At 48.9% G+C, this 14377-nt stretch overlaps 1 protein-coding gene across 5 annotated transcripts in view; it reads right to left on the bottom strand.

Annotated features, from left to right (window-relative positions):
* The window catches only part of ANTXR2 (ANTXR cell adhesion molecule 2), an 88732-nt gene extending 78422 nt beyond the window's left edge, over positions 1-10310 (bottom strand). The window contains exons 1-4 of one of the 5 annotated variants that reach the window (XM_064149648.1): positions 10212-10310; positions 8915-8986; positions 6302-6373; positions 723-804 (exon numbers count right to left, since the gene is read on the bottom strand). In XM_064149648.1, the coding sequence (XP_064005718.1) occupies positions 723-804; positions 6302-6366 (147 nt within the window). In that variant the 5' untranslated portion in view covers positions 6367-6373; positions 8915-8986; positions 10212-10310. Of the gene's footprint in view, positions 1-722; positions 805-6301; positions 6374-8914; positions 8987-9393; positions 9414-9668; positions 10007-10211 lie in introns of those variants that run through there. The other 4 variants (XM_064149647.1, XM_064149644.1, XM_064149643.1 and 1 more) reach the window with 4 other exon arrangements.
* Between the last annotated feature and the right edge of the window lie 4067 nt (positions 10311-14377).

Below are 14377 nucleotides of genomic sequence, written 5' to 3'. Positions count from 1 at the left end.
AACACTCAGCCTCTTCTGCAAACCCATCTCTCATGACAAAGTTCTGCCTCCTCTTCAGCTCACCACTGACAAGGAAACCATTCATCAGTATTTTCCAGCCACCAGTTAGCCATTGGTTTTCAGCAGAACAAACCTGTTTGATGAGCTTTTTAACTTCCAAATTGCCTAAGCATAAAGGAAGAAACTAAGGTTTTATCCGCAGCAGTGAAACCCAGATTTTCACCACATTCCTCACCTTCTGGGCCTGAATCTTCCAGTAAAGTCACAAAGTATACCTCAAGTGCCCATCTCAGGAAAGCACAAACAGTTGGAACTCCATAATTAAGATAGTCAAAAATCAAGACCATTTGTCTTGAAAATGCAGATCCATGCAATAAATTCTGCTCTAGAAAGCACTGTTAGACTCCCAGCCCCACAGAGCCATGTGTGACTATTTCCCATGTAATTGGTATGCTGTGCTAGCTGCCACCTTCAAGGCAAAGAAGTGCTCTCTACTGCAAGGGATCAAGTCAAGGAAACTCTGTTAGGCAGTTTTCTGTGATGGCTAATCTTCTGCAAGGGATCTGCAGAATGTCTGGGCAGTTCTGAGACCTCTTAAGAAACCAAAACGATTTGAGTGTAACAGAGTGAGGCATAGGATCAGGCATTTGTGTTGCAGGTTGTTGCTGTTGCTACCCAAAGGCTGCAAAGAGGACATGTTGAAGAAGATGAGTAAAACCTACCTGTTTTAATCCTTCGTGTATGTATGTGTCACCTGCTGGTTTGACCTCCTCCAAATCCTTAAGACCCTTCTTGATTTTCTCTCTGAACACAGAAAGATGAAAGACTGTTAGTGTGATTTGAAGTGGGGAAAGGGGTCAGTTTGTTGATGGAAAAATCATTGTTTGCCCCAAAGGAGATGTGAAGTACAGCATTTAGCAGACATACCATGTGGAAGCAAGTTTTGTACTCACACCAGAAGCAGTGCTGTGGCAACAGATGTTTTAGATCTAAATAACTCAACCAGCCTTAGTGAGTTAAAGAGATGGGATCAGGTGAAGTGTTTCAGACAGACCAGACACTGCAAAGTGGCAAAGCCTCAGCACTAAACAGGCCAGTGGAAAATGCAGGTGTTTAACAGGGTAGGACAGAACTGCAGTAATTAAAATGTTCCTTAAAAAGAACCATCAAAAGGCAGAGGCAGCTTTGCAAGACACAGCTTCTATCTGAGGAACTAGGATAAAGGATACCTTGTTTAATTTCTGGCTGCTACTGCCTTTCTGTGTGACCTCTGACAAACCATCACACACAAGTCACAATTCACTTTCATTTCCAAGAAGACAAGACTGTGTCATGACTTCTCACAGGCCATTCCACTAATCCACTCCTGAGGTCAAGATGCTCACTTAACTATGCCAAGACTGGTAGGCAGCACAACAGGAATTGTTTCCCCACTGGGAGTAGGGGAAAAGAGTAAACAGATTTCAGTAACAGCATCAAATCACAAGTTTTTTAATTCTTATGCAAGCAAAGTTCCAACGAAACCCATGAAGACTTGTGCTAGGAAAGGACAAGTGAAAACTAAGCAGGGACAACATTCAGACCAGAACATTCAGAACACTGTTCACAAACATAGGTGACAGGGAGGAAACCAGCAGGGGTGAGGAGAGGGAGGAGAAAATACACTGAAGGATGCATGAAAGCTTTACTTATGGCAAACAAAATGAGAAGGAATACATATGCCACTCTGCCTGAGTGCCACCCACTAGTCATTTGTTCCACTGATGGGCTTCCTCTATGTTTAGAAGCTCTGTTCCACAGTACAATCCATAGCTCCCAATCACAGGACCAGCCAACACAACTGGGGAAGGGGCAAAGAGAGATGTGGCACAGAATATGTGAGAAAGACCCAGTTATGTAAGGTAATACAGGCTCTTAGATCCAAACATTTTACAGTCAGCATCTACAGAAACAACTTGAAACTGATTATGTATAAAGGCAGATTACAAACCACATAGTCAGTGCTTGCCAGGAATGAGTGGCAGCACATCACAGGCATTAGAGCTCTGCTGCCAAGAAACAAGCAGCAACTGAGGCCCCAGTTTTCTGAAACAGATTTCATTTTGCAAAAAATAGCTTTTGTACAATCAGTTCAGTTTTATTTATCTATCTAAAAATGTCTTGTGACCTGGTCACACAGAAATCTCTGGTGTTTCCAGGCCTCTGCCTACAAAGGCTTCCAAGAAAATCTTTGGCACCACAGGGGTTTTTTAACTGCATTTAATCAGCCACCATTTATTTCCCTCAGGGCACATCTGTATTACATAGGCCTGGCCAGATGTGAAGTAGCTCCACATGTGCTCCAAGTTGGTCAGGTACAAGCAAGTCCTGGTCGGGATGTCACAAAGTCAGTGTGGACACAGGATTCCAGGCCCCAGTAAATAAGCCCCATGAGACAGCAGAAGAGGTTAGTCCCATAACACCAGAAGCTTGCAGGCAGCTGGTCTGGAGGCTGGGCATAGGAGCTCATGTCTGCCTGAACCATGATAGCAGGTAGGTAACCAGCTAAGCACTCTGAAGCCCTCATTCTCACACCTCAGTGCTCCCAAAGCTCTCCTTTATCTAGTTTCTGCAATCACTTTTTGTAGTCACAAAAATCCAGATAAGATCTGCTCTTACAACTCATCTCAACTGCAATAAGAGAGCCATGACCTCAGTCTGGGTGCCAGGACACTGCTACAGCACAGCCCAGTGACAGCAGTAAAGGCTGCAGGGCCACTGGCTTCATAGTTTAAGTCAGGCAAGAGAAGGAGCTGGAAAAAGCAAACCAGAATCAGCCATCTGCAGCCTGTGTTTGGGCTGAAGCAGTGTAAGCTCTTGCCCAACATGTGCACTGCATCACATCTCTGCTCTTCAGAACAGGCATGCCTCCCTTGTAACAGCCACTGTATCTGTTCTTTCCTCTAAGCTTTCTACTTCAGAGCATTCTTCCAGCAGCAGCCAGCAAACATCACCACAGTTTCTGCCACTTCAGTCTCTGGGTTATTTTGTGCTAGTCCATGAACAGGGCTGCAGGAGTAATTCCAGCCCAGCTGAGTTGGGAGAGTCTCTGGGGAGCTCTGCTCCATCTCAGAGAGCAGGACCTTCGATAGCTCAGCTGCAGAGGACTGTTTGTTGTGAGGGAGGCTCTGCCAACCCCGTTGTCAGCCATATCTGCAAATACTGCTACATGCACGGGCCAAAGTCTGTGCTGAGCTGGTGCTGTACCTCCAGTGCCTCCTCAAGGCAGGGCACTGCAGAATTCAACTGAGAACAGAAAACAGACCATTTAGCAAAGAGGGACTAGAATGCAGTCCAGCTTTGCAAATGACTGAAGAAACCACTTTAGCATAAATTAAAGTGCAGCCACCTCTCCTTACCTGAGCATGCTCCAAATCCAGATCTACACTTAGGTCTACAAGGAATCATTTACCTTTCTCAGACTGAATTACACCAAGGCAGCTAGCCTCAGCTCACAGTAGAGGTTCCTCTGCACAAGCTCTGCTATGCCTATTTGGTGGCCTACCTCATCTTCAACAAACAAAACTCTGCCTTGGTTTTACTGCTAAAAAGGAAGTATAGAAACAGGAAAAGAAACTCTTTAGTGAAACACAGCTGGGGGGAGGTGCTCCCTAACAAGAAGAGGGATGGTGCATCCCTGACAAACAGAGCTGTCCTAATGATGAAAGCAAACCATGTGGAGGAGGTTCCTGTCTTCCACACCTCTCAAACACCACAGAGGGCTCAGCACCACTATAACGATTCTGCTTCAAACTTTGGACCTCACGCATAGGCCCCACGAGTGGCTGACTTTGCTGTACTTTACACACTCAACAGAACAAGCTCTGTTGAGTGTGTAAAGTACTCAACTTTACTTTTTGGAGCTCCTTGAACCAAGGCACAGGGTCAGCTCACAAGGCTGAGAAGGCCTGTCTCGCTAAACTATGCAGCTGTGCCACAGAGGAGTGAGTTTGTGCTCCACAAGGTTGTGGACAAGTACAGTTGGTCATGTAGCAGACACTGAAGTGTCCTATTTTTCCCACATTCAGTAACCTAAGTTTTTAGCTCCAACAGGAGTTTCATCTAAGCAGAGTCAGCTCAAATCTTCACTGCCTGATGTACAGTTTCCAACTAAATTTCAGAGGGGAAACATGCATCTCTAAAATGGGCAAAGTCTTTCCCATCTGAGTGCTATTTTTATTCAATGCATTTATGATAGCTTTGTGTGCACTGTGACCAACAGCAGCTTCTGTTTGCAGAGTTATTCACACAGCACACTCTAAATATCTGGTAATCTGGGTCTGGGGCACTATGGTGTGGTTTTCTTTATACCCACAACTTTATTGTGCACTAAAAACCAGCAAGAACTTTGCACTAATCGGAAGCCTAAGGTTTTCAAAAGACTTCTCTACTTGAACTAACTGCTGGAATGAATTGTGGTTTCCTGACATTTGTGAGTAAGTAAGGGGAAAAACATCCCTGCAAGTTCAAAATACACATTAAAAAAAACCCCAAGGCCATAATATCTCATAATGCACACATATATACCTCCACCCCCTAAAACTGCAGGTTAGAATTTCTAAGCCATTTTCCTCTGCCAATTTCTTTAATATTTAAAAGCACAGCTGTTCCAACTCTTGCCTATGTACATATGGTCACAGTTACTAATGTCTCTTTCTTCATTCTCCTTGTAATTTCTCCTAAACAATTAGGGTAGCATTTTCCTTCCCCTGCCACACTCACAGAAGCATCAGCAAACTTTGCATTAAAGTCCCACAAAGGAGCTTATTTAGACTCAAGAACACGCTTCTGAGAAAAGGGCAGTTCTTTCCATGGCCTACACACAGGCACTTGTGTTTCCATGGCAGGGTTCCAGAGCTCTGCCAAGCATTCCAAATGTCTGCACACTATCAGAGTTGCTTGATAAGGAATAGGCCACTGACAGAGACTAAGAGCCTACTGAAATCAAGAGAAAGGACCTTATTGACTCCAGCAGTCCCCAGAACAGGCCTAAGCGTCCTCTCCTGACCTCTCTCAAGCCATCTGGAAAAACAGCTTATAACCCTGTCTCTCTTCACAGAGAGCAGCTGCAATATCCAAGCCTGGATGAGGGCAAGAGAAAATGTGGCCTTCTCAAGTCAGACCACGCTTGAAATGCTAAAGCAGGAAGGGTTAGAATGGGGTTTTCAGCTGCCCTGTCTCTAGGCTGCCAGTACGCATAACCTGGTGTGTTTGTCTGCTGCCAGTGGCAGGACTCCTTGGCCACTCTTGTGCTTGCTATTACTTATTATTTTTAAAAACAAAGCAAACCAAATGCCCAGAAGGTAAAGTCACTGCCTGTGGCAGACCACATTTTGTACTGACTCTGCTAAAGGCAGAAAGGAAAGACTGCCTTGCCTCCATCCTGCAGTATTCATTAAAACACTTCCTGAATGGTTTGTCCACATGATCAAAATCCAAGAAGTGAGGCAGTGTGGATGGCTTCTGGAGACAAGGGAGAGAGGTCATGTTGGTTTTGACATGGCTGAAGGGACACAGAAGGACTCCAGCTACAGTGCAGTTGTCCTCTGCTGAAAGCACCGATTCCATGACGTCATTTTTCAGGCCCCCTGATTCCAGTAGCTAATTTTGCAAACAGACTCCTCTAACTTGTTTTTCTCCTCCTATTTGTCTTCACCTATCCTTTAGAAATCATCAAGCAGCTTTGAATTCCATTGTCTTTGAAAACACCAAATGAAAGAAGAGTGCCAGAGTTCAGGCACATCCACACAGCACCACAGTGCCAGGATACCTCACCTTTCCACTGGCACCAAGTGCACTGTTGAATACAGAGTTTGAATCTGTGATTTTAGAACACAAAGTGAAATACCCACCTTGTATGAGATTATGAGAAACTCCAATGTACCATTGTACATTTTACCTAGGCAGGAAAAGCACTGAGGATATCTAGAGATGCTGCTTTACCCAAATAAAAACAAGAGTCATTTCTGCTGCTGTGCCGAGGAAGGTGCAGAGTCATACAGAGACGAAAACACAACCTGTAGCTGTTCTGCAAAGCAGAGGCAGAGTTCACAGGAAGAATTTCTTTCCCACCACTCTGCTCCTTCCTTTTTTATCAGTCTGTGCACTGATACACTCACAAAATTAAACCCAGCCCTGCACAGAGGCTTTGTGGCTGGCTTAGGGTATCAGTTATTGTTCAGTATCTGCTGCTCTTCCTTTGATTGAATGAAAGCCCTCGGGGGAGGAGGGAGAGGGAGAATTAAAAAAGCAGTGCACTAACCTGTCTCCAGTTAATGGCATAATGGTGTGTGCCTGGGTGGAAAACACAATAAAGGATAATCTCATCTTCGGGCTTTTAAAAAAGGAAAATAGGAAAAAAATATTTAGACAAATGAAATGTACACAAACATACACAGCATTTCATTCACCTACTCATCCCCCACTAGTATCATCTTTATCCTCCAGCTTCCCCTGCACTACAGAGAGGCTAACTAAAGCGTTTCTGCCCATCTACTCACTACCTGCAATTATCCTTTCCCACCTGACTAGACTCCAGATCGAGGTATGCTAAGCTGAACAGTGAAGTTCTCACCCAACTGAAGGTGAGCTTTGCAAGTGGTGATCTACCAATGGACAGAAGGTAACACATCCTTTTGTAACATTATGGTCACTCTTGCCCTGGGGTATTAAACATGGACACGTTTACAAGTCAGTTTCCTGTCAATTTTGAAGTCAAATAGTGCCCGGGACCTATCCATCTCCAAAACAGCAGCAGGACAAAACCTTCCAGGGTTTAGTTTCTGCATCATGTGAGTTGTGGCACTTAAGACTAACTGCCACAAAACTTTCCAGGAAAAGCATCATTATAAAAAGCAACACTGCATGAACTGATTGTGTTCAGTTTATTTTTTTAAGTCCACCTGTCTCTTCCAACAAGATTTCCAGGAATTATATCCAACTATTCAGGGAAAACGTGTTAAGAACTGATGCTCTGGAAGTCTTGAAGAGTAACTTTAACTTTTCTAAGCTACGTTGTAACAACATCTCCCCTACCTATTTCTAACTTCCATTGGTGACAACTTCAATACGTTCAGTCTATCCATTAAGGCTCTGAACGTAAAGGTCTGAGAGGCTCTAAACTAAACTATAATCTAAACCATAGGATTATGAATCTTCTTAGTTGCCACCAGCAGTTGCTAAACAAAACCCAAATACTTGCAATCCCAATCTCTGGTTAACTACATCACTGCCTAATCCAAGTAAGATAAGACTTCCCTATCTGAGAGGCAACTCTCAGTTTCAGTTTATCTAACTGTTCTTTAGGACAAGCACAAGACTGTCCTCTTCATGACATATCCCCTTTCTATTCCACTCTCCTAGCCCTCAGATATCATGATGATGGAGGAGGACCACATGAAGGCACCTGTTAGACCTGAGAACCCTGCCAAGCACAAGCCCTGTAAAACTAGCAGGCAGCACCAACACTGAAAACATGGTCATTACTAATGAGACAAAATGGACAGCAGATGCATCACCATAAATTAGTTTCAGGTGTGGACTAAAGGCAACCACTACCAGCTGGTTCTTTGCCTTCTTCCCACAACTCCTCTTTTCAATCAAGAAAGGGCAAGGTGAAAAGGACTCCACGTCCTATTCTGACAGTGTAATGAGGCCTGAAGCCACTCACTGCAGTTCCATTAGGGAAACACCGAGGAAGACATTCCTACAGGAGCCCAACTGCTCCTGGTGAGGGGCAAGCCTAATTGTTTCCCTTTATTAGCAATTCAAGATTATCACTGCCCACCACATTCCATTTTCCTCAGCAAAAATTATCACAACATCTCTATCTACATCTTTGGGGTGTTTCCTTTTGATTTGTTTTTAAGGCAAAATGCTGCACTAGTCATCCTCAGCTGTTTGTACAGCTAGCCAGTATTTACAACAGCCATTCCCAGGGCATCAATCCTTGCCAAAGAATGCTGCTAGCCTGTTACAACGCTGACTGCATTTATGCACAACAAACAGAATCATCGAATCAACCAGGTTGGAAGAGACCTCCAAGATCATCCAGTCCAACCTAGCACCCAGCCCTAGCCAATCAACTAGACCAGGGCACCAAGTGCCTCATCCATTTTTTTCTTGAATGCCTCCAGGGACAGCAACTCCACCACTTCCATTGGCAGCCCATTCCAATGACAAATCACACTCTCTGTAAAGAGCTTCCTCCTAACATCCAGCCTAGACCTCCCCAGCACAACTTGAGACTGTGTCCCCTTGTTCTGTTGCTGGTTGCCTGGGAGAAGAGGCCACCCCCCACCTGGCTACAGCCTCCCTTCAGGTAGTTGTAGACAGCAACAAGGTCCATCCTGAGCCTCCTCTTCTGCAGGCTGCACACCCCCAGCTCCCTCAGCCTCTCCTCACAGGGTTTGTGTTTCAGGCCCCTCACCACCTTTGTTGCCCTTCTCTGGACACATTTCAGCATCTCAACAGCACTCTTAATATGGCACAAACTTCCTGTACCTTCGAGCCTGACAAATGCTCCCTCCCTCTTGATCTGCACCATACAACTACACCTACGCAGACGTATTCAGACTGCCGATCTCCCGAAGCAACACGCAAGGAGCACCCAGTCAGGAACGATGCACATGGCTCGTATGAAGGAAAAAAAAGTTTTAAAACCCAACGAATTCGACCTGAGAGTAATTTCAGAAGTATTTAAAAGAGCCTCTTACCACCTTTTTATACCAAGCTCCAAACGCGAGAAAACGAATACAATTCCCAGCCACGGGGGCCCTAAGAAGCCAAACTCTTCACGTGTTTGTGAAACATCTCTACTGAGCTTACACCAGCAGAAGGGTTTGCTCCCCGCATAACCCAGCGTCACAGAACGCACCTCACAAACCTCTCCGTCAGCTGATTCACAAAATCAAATATTTCATGCCAGTTCTGTGCCACACTCCCAGACCTGGAAAGAAAACAAACAGCACCTTAGTAGGCCGTATTGTAGGAAAGCGGCAGGGAAGCGTGGCTGTTTCTGTGAGAAACGAGACAAGGCAGCGTCCGCTCCGCTGACGCTGTCCGGTAACCGCTGCCCGCGCTTACGGCAGTACTCGCGTGGGATTTTGCTGACGGCGGCGATGCCGAGCCCAACACACGCATTAGGCAGCACCCCGCCGGGAAAAGCACACAAACAACCCAGCGGCGAGGCCTGGCGGCAGCAGCGGCTCTACGCCGCGGCCAACCCCTCGCTCCTCCCGCAGCGGCGGGGCGCGCCGATGGCGATCCGCACGGACGAACTTCCCCACGAAAGTGGGACCAGCTGCCGGGGGGATGGGCGCCCGCCGCCGCTCGGGCTGCCTCGCAAACGCTCACCCGTGCGCTCCCGCTCAAGGAACGCAGCCTTGCCCAGACCCTCCTTCCCGAGAGCTGTACCGCTCCGCGGAGCCGCGGGGACCGGCGAGGCCGCGGCCAGAGCCCGAAACTTTCCCCCGCGGAGGTTACGCGCCGCGCGCGCTCAGCCCCCTCCGCCGCCCCGAGAGTAACGGCCGCGGCGCGCGCGGCTGGAACAAAAGCCGCGCGGGGAGCACGGCGGCGGCCGCGTGCGCGCAGCGGCCCGGCCTGCCCCGGCCTGCCCCCGCCGCTCTTACTTGTCCAGCACGAAGTACATGTCGAAAGCACCGTGGCACGACGGCTCCTCCGGGGCCGGGGCGGCGGCGGCGAGCGGCAGCAACAGCAGCAGCGGCAGCAGCGGCGGCGCCGGGCCGAAGCGGCCCCAGGGTACCGACCCCGCCATGCAGCCTCGGGGCGGCGGGAGGCGGCGATGAGGGTACGCGGGGCCCCGGCGCAGCATCCTACCGCTCAGCGGGCGCGGGCGGTGCTAAGTGGCCGCCTCTCGCCCGCCGCCGCGGTTCGCCCGGCCCGGCCCGGCCCTCCCCGCCCGTCAGCGGCAGCGCCTGAGGCGGGGGCCGGAGCCGGGCGGGCTCGGCGCGCCCCTCTGCGCCTGTGTAGCGCGGCCCGCCTCCCTCACCGCCCGGCGCTGCTCGCCGCTCCGGCAATGGCGACCCCGCGGCGTCCCCCCGCCCCGCTCCCCCGCAGGCGCCTCCCAAGCGGGCGGCGGCCTCGGCGGCGGCCTGCCATGACCCAGGGTTCGCGTCCCCGGCGACCGGGCCCGGCGGGAGCTCCTACCGTACCCGATCTCGGCAACGTGGCCGGCTGGCGGCGCGGCAGGTGGGGGCGGCTGCTCTGGGTGTGACCCGGTGCCCTCCCAGGTGCGAAGGGTCGCCGCGCCTGCCCGCGGGGCAGCGGCTCCCTAGCTGCGTGAAGCCCTCCCGTGGAGCCACCACCGGGCAGCAGAGGCGGCCCGTGTGCTGCCGGGGCTTACTCGGGGTTGGGCAAAGTTTAAAAGCCGGTAGGAGCTGAGCGGGCTGGATCGCGGCACGCCAGGAACGCGCCGCTCCCGGCCAACGAAACACCGGAGCGCAACACAACCGGGGGCTCCCTGTGATGCGAAGGGGCAGACAGGTGCCCTTCACCTCTCCCTGAGCCTCTTCCTCGCTGCGATGTGACACTCAACCTGCCCGCAAGTCAGTGTGTCAGGCAGCTTCTGCGAAGACTTCACTGTCAAGCCTCTGCGATCTCTCTTTTATTCTTTTTCCTCGCAGCTTTGTTGGTATCTTTCAATAAATGATGGGGTTCTGTGCCGGGGTGCTGACTGTTGGACGTTTGTCTCCAGCAGCAGCCACCTAAAAGCTGCTTGCAGTCCCTGCTGCAAGCCTAGCGTGTGAGCCGTTTTCCCTGGGCTAGAAAAGCAGCCACCAGAGCTTCCAACTGTTGCTGTAGGTAACCACCACCATGTCCTGATTTACAATGCACTCTGCAACCCTAAATATAGAGCAGACATTTGGTTTAAAGCAGAAGCTGGATCCTTCACAGCGAACATGAGGCGCTGTAGAAAGCGTCACTTTATGCTGCAAGAATATTTCAGACTTTTCCATCTGGGGCTTCAGATTTTTCACAGGAAGTTCAAACGTGCTTAATAATCTTAAAATATTATCTGAAGGCCATAAAGACACTTGAATTTTCCCTGAAGAAAAATGGTAGTCGTGTGACAAGCTGCATAAACCAAAATTATAAGTTAAAAATAAATGTCCAACCTCTCTTTTTTTTTGGTTGTTGTTTGTTTCCTTTCTGGAGTTTTCTGCATGAACAATGAAGAGGTCTTGAAAGAATTCTTATCCTCTCTTTTTACTCTCTGTGTGCCTTTTTTCTTTAGTAGCCTTGCTTTAATTAAGAGTGAACTGTACTCACTGCTGCCAAGCATGGGAGCTCAAGATGTGGGACTTCTGAGCACCAGAGACCCCAGGAGACTTTAGGTTAGGGCCAGACTTGGGATTCTTCCCATAATGTGTTACGTTGCATTTTCCTAGCCAAAAAAATGAGCTGGAGCCCTCCAAAGTCTTGTCTCGCAGCACAGCATCAGCCACAGGAGCAGTGAGTCGATAAGGCTGTCCAGCTGTGGAGACATAAAATGCAGTTCAGAGGTGCCCCATGCCTTAAACATGTTTCCTTCAGAATATGACAGCTCTGACTTGTGATGGAAGTGGTCAGAGAGTGAGCTATCCTCCAGGGCAAAAATTCCCCCAGAAACTCCTGATTTCCCCCATCAGGTGCCCAGTGAATGATTTGTGAATCACTGTGGGTTTGTCGCTGGCAATGAGCTGGCACAGCCTTGTCAACACTTCCTGGGGCTGTAAGGAGGATATATCTGGAGCCCTTCCATTTGTTCCCAAGGTGCTTTTTGTTTCCTCATGGTAACTCATCTCTTGGGTTGACCATCTTAGTGACATTTCCCTCTCAATAGTCCCCACTCTGCTCTCTTGCAGTCTGATGACAGCTCCTCATGATGCTGACATAGCACAGAGATAGGAGTGCTTCAGGAACCCTCCTTACCAGGAATGCCCTCGACACTGGCATTTCAGGGCACAGCCAGCCCACTCAGGGGGCACAGCAGCACAGGTAGGGGGGTGTGGAGGTGTGTGTGTGATCCTTGTGGATCTTCACCATCCCTGTCTGCATTTCCTGGCAGCACAGTGTGTGCTTTTCCCACCAGACCATAGGTCCATGTCCTTTATCAGCAGGCAGCCCTCTGTGCTCCCAGGTGGAACTGGGAGCATCTGAGGTTCACAGGCATCACTGAAGAAGGGTTTAAAGGAGAAAGATGTCACTTGTATCTCCTTTTGACAGGAACTGAGGTGCTGGGGATGCTGAGGATGCTGGGGAAGCACATCTTACTGCAAGCTTCCATCACAGGAGCTCTGTTTTGCTGTGGGTGCAGGGGCTGGCATACTGCTCAGAAGAGTCCAGGCAGCTTGAGAGCCACTGATAGGTGAGAAAAGCACACAGGGCAGGGGGTGTGGTGTTTGTTATTCTCACTGAGCCTCCATCTCTCAGTCAGCATCTTCCTTCTTCATGCATAATTAAATACAAGAAGAATCCCACATCAGTTGTGCCAGCAGTAAGCTGGCAAAATTGGTATCTTTAACATCCATCTTCTCCTTGTCACTTCTAACAGGCAGGCTTCCCTTGCTGAACTGCTCATTGCAACAACAAGACTTCATGAAGAACTGTCAAGTATTGCCAAACTGGCCCACAACCCAGTCCCACCACTGCAAGATCAAACCAATTATTAGTGCTTTCCCTGCTGCAGGCTTCTGAACAGCCCTGGCTTTAAACAGGTGCTGTTTCTTACAGCCAGAATGACCTGAGAGGTGCTGATCACTGTCAGCATCCCACCTGTGCAGGCTGGTATCATAGATTAAGCCTCAGACAAATTAAATATTGAATATGTATTGGTGTTACAATATTGGGTGTTTCTTCTCAACATTTTGCTCTCAGTGCAAATAAAACAGCCAGATGAAGTGGCTCTGTCAGGGTGTTGGAATAGGAGGACTGAAAAGAGCTTTACAAAGTGAAGGATGTGAAATAAATACACAGAATTGCACACAGTTGGGATTCAGTCCTAAGCTACACCACATCTGCACATCTCAGTGATGGAAAGTTTCATCTGCACCAATGCAGAACTGTTTTTTTTTAACTGAGACAGTGACCTAACAAGGATTATGTGGCCATGTCCTGCTCCAAAATGGATCTTGAGCCTCCTTCCTCTACAAGAGAAGCTGGGAAAATCATAGTCAAAGGCAGCCTGACCGAGATTTTTCATTTCATGCCATGTCCTGCCATCTTGGGATGGCTTCTGGTGGGCACAATGCTCTGACCTGACACATCCATTTCAGAATGCCTTCTCCATGCTGATCTGAATGCAGAGCCAAGCCTCAGGATGGTGCAAATTGGAAATTTTGCAGAAGTCCACAGACCAACAGTGATTTATGTCAGCCAAAGATCTGGCTCTTGACCTTCTTAATGTGTTTGAGCTAGCAAGGCTAAAGGGTGAGTGGCATTTTACAGTCCCTGTGGATGCACAAAACAGGGAAGATTGAGGATCAAGCAGCCTGTGCTTTGCCAAAGCCCCAGGGCTGGCAGCCTGTTGGACCTCAGGAGCAGAATGCATCACCATCTCTCTCTGCAGAGGTGTGGGGAGCAGCAGAGCAGGCTTTCTGCAGGCTTCCAAACAAGCTGTGCCTCCACTTTCCCAGCTGCACTCTAGCCCTGAGCCCCAAGAGCTCTGGCCTCACTGGGAGTATGTGTGGGGTCATCCAGCTGCTGGAAACTGCTTCCAGTGCATGTGACCCACTGTGCTTGGAACCAGCTACCCCTGCCAGCTGGAGACCTGTGGTAGCCAGGGTTTGCTCTTCTCTTCTTTCCAAATGTGTGAATTCCTCATTCAGCTTGTGGTTTCTGCTGAAAGAACAGAATAAATCAATCCCCTTTTACTGGAGTGGTTGGAAGAGAGGGAAATAGGCACAGAGGGAAATAGGCACAGAGGGAAATACTGACACACGGGCTGCTGGCACAAGTTTGGCTTCATTCACACAAGGATGCAGAGGCCTCTTTTCCCAGTTACCAGAACTCATCAGATGATGCTTGCCCCTTTCCCTTCTTCCTTCACCAATTTCAGCAACAGGTTCTTCAGAAGGGAAACAGTGTCGAAAGCTTTACTGAAGTCTAGATAAACAACACTCACAGCCTTTCCCTCATCCCCTGAGAGGGTCCCTTTGTCATAGAAGGGGGTCAGATTGGTCAAGCAGAACCTGCCCTTCATGAGACCATGCTGACTGGGCCTGATCACCTGCTTGCCCAGCACACACTGCATATTGGGATTTAAGATGATCTGCTTCATGGCCTTCCCCAGAACTGATGTCTGACTGACAGGTCTGTAGTGTTCCCAGGTTCTCCTTCC

This window comes from Pogoniulus pusillus, chromosome 10 (genome assembly GCF_015220805.1).
Source record: "Pogoniulus pusillus isolate bPogPus1 chromosome 10, bPogPus1.pri, whole genome shotgun sequence".
Classification (NCBI taxonomy): domain Eukaryota; kingdom Metazoa; phylum Chordata; class Aves; order Piciformes; family Lybiidae; genus Pogoniulus; species Pogoniulus pusillus.
The sequence above is the reverse complement of the archived record's forward strand: the minus strand, read 5'-3'. Positions and strand labels throughout refer to the sequence as shown.